The sequence below is a fragment of the Lepisma saccharinum genome, chromosome 8 (assembly GCF_977018435.1).
Source record: "Lepisma saccharinum chromosome 8, izLepSacc3.1, whole genome shotgun sequence".
Taxonomy (NCBI): domain Eukaryota; kingdom Metazoa; phylum Arthropoda; class Insecta; order Zygentoma; family Lepismatidae; genus Lepisma; species Lepisma saccharinum.
Window position 1 is genome coordinate 15,501,918 of NC_139236.1, and position 7,815 is coordinate 15,509,732.

The 7,815-nt window shown below is 35.5% G+C and overlaps 1 protein-coding gene across 1 annotated transcript in view; it reads left to right on the forward strand.

The window, feature by feature from the left end:
- The window catches only part of LOC145991676 (uncharacterized), a 7,318-nt gene extending 4,196 nt beyond the window's left edge, over nt 1-3,122 (forward strand). Inside the window, exons 2-3 of the mRNA XM_083127738.1 lie at nt 5-2,583; nt 3,021-3,122. Coding sequence (XP_082983864.1) covers nt 5-2,583; nt 3,021-3,122 — 2,681 coding nt within the window. The remainder of the gene's footprint in view (nt 1-4; nt 2,584-3,020) is intronic.
- Nucleotides 3,123-7,815: the final 4,693 nt, after the last annotated feature.

Sequence of the window (7,815 nt, forward strand, 5' to 3'; positions counted from 1 at the left end):
CCAGTGTTATTAAATGATTTTTATGTTGACGATTTGGTATCTGGTGCCAGCAATGTGGAAGCAGCTATCGAATTGCAGTCACAATTGATACAGTTACTAGCAAAGGGTGGTTTTGAGTTACGTAAATGGTCCTCTAGTGAGCCACAAGTGTTGACAGCAGTACCTGTAGAGTTGAGAGAAACTAATGTGCCTTTAGATATTCATTGCAGTGAACTTGTGAAAACGTTAGGTCTAAGGTGGCATCCTGGTGCTGACCACTTCACTTTCCTTGTGACTTTACCACCAAAACGTCACACATTGACGAAAAGACTATTGTTATCTGACATTGCAAAATTGTTTGATCCTCTTGGTTTCTTATCCCCAACAGTCATACAAGCAAAAATACTTATTCAAGAATTGTGGAAAGAAAAGTTGGGCTGGGATGAGGCATTATCCGTGGAAACATGCGAACTGTGGCTACATTTTTGTAGTGAACTTCCTGTACTGCAACAATTACAAGTCAAACGTGCTATTGTATCTGCATATGCTATTGCTTGTCAATTAGTGGGTTTCTGTGATGCATCACAACAAGCATACTGTGCGGTAGTGTACCTTCGCTCAGTTTATGTCGATGGTCATGTTGAAGTGAGGTTGGTAGGAGCAAAGACTAAGGTGGCTCCAATCAAGCAAATGTCTCTACCAAGGCTAGAACTATCAGCGGCAGTTTTATTGACACGATTGCTCGTAGTAATCTCCAATGCACTATCCTACAAATTGGAAGATGCATGTGTGTGGACTGATTCTACCATTGTGCTTGCTTGGTTATCCTCAACACCAAGCAGGTGGAAAACATTTGTAGCAAATCGAGTGGCAGAAGTGCAGGAGAGTCTTCGTCGTGAACAATGGTCTCACATCATGGGAAAATCAAATCCTGCAGATATTGCTACAAGAGGTATCACTGCTTCAGCCTTAGCTCAGTGTGAGTTATGGTGGGCGGGACCAGAGTTCTTACGAGCAACTTCATTGGCAACGTTTGATCATCATGAGACAAGCAACAAAATTTTGGAAGAAGTTACAAAAGAAGAGAAGAAGTTTGCCATTACAGTTATGTACATTACAGTAGAAGAAGATCTGATCAGCAGATATTCAAGCTTTTCTAAAATGCAGAGAATAATGGCATGGATCCAACGATTTGTGTTCAATGCTCGTCAGTCAGTGAATCAGAGAAGGCAAGGAGCATTGACAACTAAAGAGCTTGTGACAGCAACGACCTCTCTTGTAAAACAAGCTCAGAGAAGTGAATTCTCAGCAGAATTACATTGTTTACAAGCTAAAATTCCTCTGCCAACAAAAAGCAGGTTATTGTGTTTGGCTCCCTTTCTTGATCAGGCAGGTGTCATTCGTGTTGGAGGGAGGCTACACAAAGCAAGAATAACAGTGGACCATAAACATCCAATGTTGCTACCTGCAAAGCACAAATTGACTCACTTATTAATTAAAAATGAACATTTACTTAATCTTCATGCTGGTCCCCAGTTAGTGTTGTCCTCATTGCAACGAACATTCTGGATACTGAGAGGCCGAGATACAGTGCGTAACATTGTGAAGAAATGTGTAACTTGTCATCGCTTTTGTACACAAGCTGGGGAACAATTAATGGGTAGCTTACCAGAATCTAGAATCAATCCTTCTCGTCCATTTATAAACTGTGGTGTGGATTATGCAGGGCCCATACTGTTGAAGGAAATGGTTGGACGCTCTCGTAAGCAGTATAAGGGTTATATTGCCTTATTTGTTTGTTTCGCAACGAAAGCAGTTCATTTAGAAATCGTGAGCAGTGGTACTACAGAGACGTTTTTGGCTGCACTTCGGAGATTTGTATCTCGTCGTGGAAAACCCAGTAATATTTACAGTGATTGTGGAACAACGTTTGTTGGTGCTAATAGAGAGTTAAAGCAATTCATGAGATTGGCAAAACAACCAAAGCACAATGAAACTATTTCAAGTGCTCTAAGCAGCTTAGGCATCCAGTGGCATTTTAATGTTCCTCGTAATCCTCATGCAGGAGGCTTGTGGGAGAGTGGTGTCAAATCAGTTAAATACCACCTCAAAAGAGTTGTGGGGAATGCCCTACTTACCTTTGAGGAATTGTATACAGTTTTAACACAAATAGAAGCATGTTTGAATTCCAGACCGTTAACTGCTCTATCCAGTGATCCCAATGACATGCAGGCACTTACTCCAGGCCATTTCTTAATAGGAAATGCATTGATAGCTACTCCAGATAGGGACTTTGCTACAATAAAAATGAACAGACTGTCGAAGTGGCAGCTCGTGCAAAGGCTGACACAGCATTTCTGGCGCAGATGGTGTAGGGATTATCTTTCTCAGTTACAACAACGTCCTAAGTGGAGAAGGGAGCAACGGAATCTACAGGTCGATGACTTGGTTGTGGTCAGAGATGATCAACTTGCACCTCAACAGTGGAAACTTGGCAGAGTAATCAACGTTCATCCAGGTGAAGATGGATTGGTTAGAGCAGCAACAGTGAGAACCAGTGAAGGAACCTACAAGAGGCCAGCAGTGAAGCTGTCTCTTTTACCAGTGAGTGAAGTTGAACACCAATAAGAAAGAACTTAAACTTTCAAATTTATGCATAAAAGGCAATCATTAGTTTGTTCAATTTCTTTTTAATTTTGTGTTGTCATTTTCAGTAGGAAATTTTGGGAAAATTGTATTCAATTTACATTTGTTCATCAAAACTGTGTTCTATGTATGTACTTTGTAAAGTGTTGAAATTAATAATTTCAAGGTGGGCGGTATGTTCCGTACCTTGTGCTTTTGGAGCCAAGATGGCCGCCACGTTATTCTCTGAACACTAGTGCTTACTGAAAGTGAGAGTGTGAATAGTCTGTGAAGTGAGAAGCGACGCTGTACCAGAGATGTATTGCAGGTTGGCTGCAATTAATGTAGATTTTGCAACGAATACATCAGTTTGATGTAATGGAGTGTTTCATTTATGTGTATTGGTCTACCTACAGCACCAGTACCTTCCTGGAAATGCTACAACAAGCGGCCGAAACAAGGAAAGAGTCTTCTTGTTGGATGACGGGCGCGAACAACTTGGGAAATCAAATAAATGAAATAAATAACATAGGAAGATGCGTAGAAGGAAGGATCAGAGCAGGAAACAGAGCATATTATGCAAATAGAAATCTGCTGAAAAGTAAGATAATAACAAGAAAAACAAAAATGAAAATCTACAATACATTAATCAGGCCAGTAGTAACATATGGAGCCGAAACTTGGACGTTGACCAAAGATACAGAAAGAAGGTTAATGGTATTTGAAAGAGCAATATTAAGAAAAATATTTGGACCAACTAGAGAAGAAACAGGATTGAGAATAAAATACAACCACGAACTAGAGGAACTAATAAAACATAAAAATATAGTTCGCTTCATTAAAGCCAGGAGAATCAGCTGGATAAGACATGTATATCTTCTACCAAAAGATGCCAAGACGAGAACAATAATAGAGAGTAAGCTACATTCAACTAAAAGGAAAGGAAGACCTAGAAGCAGATGGAAGGAAGAAGTATGCACGGACCTAAACAAGATAGGAGTAACAAGATGGAAACAGAAATGCCAGGACAGACAGAAATGGAGGGACATAGTGGAGGAGGATATGGCCCGACAGGAGCTGTAGCGCCGGATGGTAAGGTAAGGTATTGTAAATAAAATGTCGCATAAACTCCTTGCAAATTTGCTTCTTTCTTCACAAACTTGATGGCAATTTCCTCCAGGTGTAAAAATACTCTATTCAGTGTTTCAAACCCCAAAAATTTCAAGACGAGTAAGCAGAACCGTAAATATCCTTCAAGGTTATTTTTCCAATATATTGTTTCTGTTTGATTATGTATTATAATAGCGGTTTATAGTTTCTAAGTTCATGGAAAGTGTTAAATTGAAAACCTATCACCGCAGCGTTTCTCGTCTAGTGGAAGGACCTACTCAAAGTTGGCTACTCTCACCTGGAGCTGAAGTGCAATGTTGCTAAGTTTACGAATTCGGGACTTAGAAATCTTTCGGGGCGGTCAAATAAGATGTTGCGAAGTGTTCGTGTATTTCTCGAAAAATCAAGTATTCATCCTATAGTGGAAATGTCAAAATTAAAACGCTTTTCAGACTCTGAAAGGCATAATAATTCAAGATTTTAAAGAAAATCACCTCTGGCATGGTCTGTACAGAAAATAAGTTTCAAACGAAAATTAGCATTTAACTCAAATTTCTTGAAAAATTAAGATATAATCCTATAGTCGAAATGTAAAAATTAAAACGCTTTTCAGGCTCTGAAAAGCATAATAATTCAAAATTTTAAAGAAAATTATCTCTATCTTGGTCTGTATAGAATATGAGTCTCTTCTGAGTATTAGCATTAAACGCGTATTTATCGAAAAGTCAAGTATTCATCCTATAGTCCAAATGTCAAAAATAAAACGCTTTTCAGACTCTCGGAGGCATAATAATTCTACATTTTAAAGAAAATTATCTCTGGCTTGGTCTGTATAGAAAATGAGACTCAAATGAGTATTAGCATTGAAAGCGAATTTCTCAAAAAATCATGTTTTGATTCTATAGTTGAAATGTTATAATTAAAACGTTTTTCAGGCTCTGAGAAATATAATAATTCACCATTTTATAGAAAATCATCTCTGGGTTGGTCTGTAGAGAAAATAAGACTCAAGTGAGTATTAGCATTGAACGCGAATTTCTCAAAAAATCATGTTTTGATCCTATAGTTGAAATGTAATAATTAAAACGCTTTTAAGGCTCTGAGAAACATAATAATTCAACATTTTAAAGAAAATCATCTCTGGGTTGCTCTGTAGAGAAAGTGAGTCTGAAACAAGTACTAGCATTAAACGCGTATTTCTCCAAAAATCAAGTTTTGATCCTATATTCGAAAGGTAATAATTAATACTCTTTTCAGTCTGTATTAAAAATGAGTCATAAACATCTACTAGCTATGTACGTGTATTTCTCGAAAAATCAAGTATTCAATCTGTAGTACAAATGTCAATTAAAAAGCTTTTCAGGCTATGAAAGGCATAATAATTCAACGTTTTAATGAAAATCATCTCTGGCTTGGTCTATGGAAAAAAGGTGTTTCAAACGAATATTACCATTGAAAAGAAAATTCTAAAAAAATCAAGTTTCCATACTATACTCCAAATGTCAGAATCAAGACGCTTTTAAGGCTCTGAAAAACATCATAATTCAACATTTTAATGAAAATGATCTCTGGCATGCTATGTAGAGAAAATGAGTTTCAACTGAGTATTAGCTATGACCGTAAATTTTTCGAAAAATCAAGATTTGATCCTATAGTCCAAATGTCATACTCTTCAGGCTCTGAAAAGTATAATAAATCAACATTTTAAAGAAAATCATCTCTGGGCTGGTCTGTACAGAAAAAGACTCTCAAACGAGTACTAGCTATGACCGTAAATTTCTCGAAAAATCAAGATTTGATCCTATAGTCCAAATGTCATACTCTTCAGTCTCTGAAAAGTGTAATAAATCAAAATTTTAAAGAAAATTATCTCTGGCTTGGTATGTAGAGAAAATAAGTTTCAAACGAAAATTAGCTTTTAACGCGAATTTCTCGAAAAATGAAGATGTAATCCTATATTCGAAATATAATAATTAAAACGATATTCAGGCTCTGAAAAGCATAATAATTCAACATTTTAAAGAAAATCATCTCTGGCTGGGTCTGTATAGAAAATGAGTGTAAATTGAGTATAAGCATTAAACGCGAATTTCTCGAAAAATCAAGTTATTATCCTATAGTCGAAATGTCAGAATTAATGAGCTTTTCAGACTCTCAAAAGCATAATAATTCAACACTTTAAAGGAAATCATCTCTAGTTTGGTCTGTATAAAAAATGTGTCTCAAATTGAACGCGAATTTCTCAAAAATTCAAGTTATTATCCTATAGTCGAAATGTCAGTATTAAAACGCTTTTAGAATCTAAGAAGCTTATTAATTTAACATTTTATTGTAAATCATCTCTGGCTTGGTCTGTAGAGAAAGTGAGTTTCAAACGAGTACTGGCATTGAACGTGAATTTCTCGAAAAATAAAGTATTGATCATATAGTTGAAATGTCAGAATTAAAACGTTTTTAGACTCTGAAAGGCATAATAATTCAAGATTTTAAAGAAAATCACCTATGGCTTGGTCTGTACAGAGAATAAGTTTCAAACGAAAATTAGCATTTAACTCGAATTTCTCGAACAATCAAGATATAATCCTATAGTCGAAATGTAAAAATTAAAACGTTTTTCAGGCACTGAAAAGCATAATAATTCAACATTTTAAAGAAAATCATCTCTGGCTTGGTCTGTATAGAAAATGAGTGTCTTCAGAGTATTAGCATTAAACGCGTATTTATCGAAAAGTCAAGTATTCATCCTATAGTCCAAAGGTCAAAATTAAAACGCTTTTCCGACTCTGGGAGGCATAATAATTCTTCATTTTAAAGAAAATGATCTCTGGCTTGGTCTGTATAGAAAATGAGACTCAAATGAGTATTAGCATTAAACGCGAATTTCTCAAAAAATCATGTATTGAACCTATAGTTAAAATGTCAGAATTTTCAGGCTCTGAGAAACATAATAATTCAAAATTTCATAGTAAATCATCTTTGGGTTGGTCTGTAGAGAAAATGTGATTCAAACGTGAATTTCTCGAGAAATCGATATAATCCTATAGTCGAAAGGTCAGAATTGAAAAGCTTTTCAGGCTCTAAAAAGCTTAATAATTCGTAATTTTAATGAAAATTCATACTGGCTAGGTCTGTAGAGAAAAAGGGTTTCAAGCGAAAATTAGCATTTAACGCGAATTATTCGAAAAATCAAGTTTTGAGACTATAACCGAAATGTAATAATTAATACGCTTTTCAATCTCTGAAAAGCATCATAATTCAACATTTTAAATAAAATCGTCTCTGGCTTGGTCTGTATAGAAGAAGAGTCGCAAATGAGTATTAGCGCTGAACGCGAAGTGCTCGAAAAATTAAGTTTTGATCCTATAGTCGAAATGTCAGAATTTTAACGTTTTTACGGCTCTGGAAGGTTTCATAATTCAACATTTTAATGTAAATCATCTGTGGCTAAGCTGTTGAGAAAATGAGTCTCAAGTGAGTGTTAGCATTGAACGCAAATTTCTCGAAAAATCAAATTTGATCCTATAGTCGAAATTTCACAATTAAAACGCTTTCCAGGCTCTGAAAAGCTTAACAATTCAACATTTTAATGTAAATCATCTCTGGCTTGGTCTGTATAAAAATTGAGTCTCAAACATCTACTAGCTATGTGCGTGTATTACTCGAAAAATCAAGTTTTAATTCTATAGTCCAAATGTCATAATTAAAAAGCTTTTCAGGCTCTGAAAGGCATAATAATTCAACGTTTTAATGAAAATCATCTCTGGCTTGGTCTGTAGAGAAAATAAGTTTCAAACGAAAATTAGCATTTAACGCAAATTTCTCGAAAAAACAAGATATAAACTTATAGAAGAAATGTAATAATTAAAACGCTTTTCAGGCTCTGAAATGCTTAATAATTTAACATTTTAAAGAAAATGATCTCTGGCTTGGTCTGTATAGAAAATGAGTGTAAATTGAGTATAAGCATTTAAAGCGTATTTCTCGAAAAATCGAGGTTTGATACTATAGCCAAAATGTCAGAATTAAAACGGTTTTCAGGCTCTGAAACATTAATAATTTAACATTTTAATGTAAATAATCTCTGGCTTGGTCTGTAAAGAA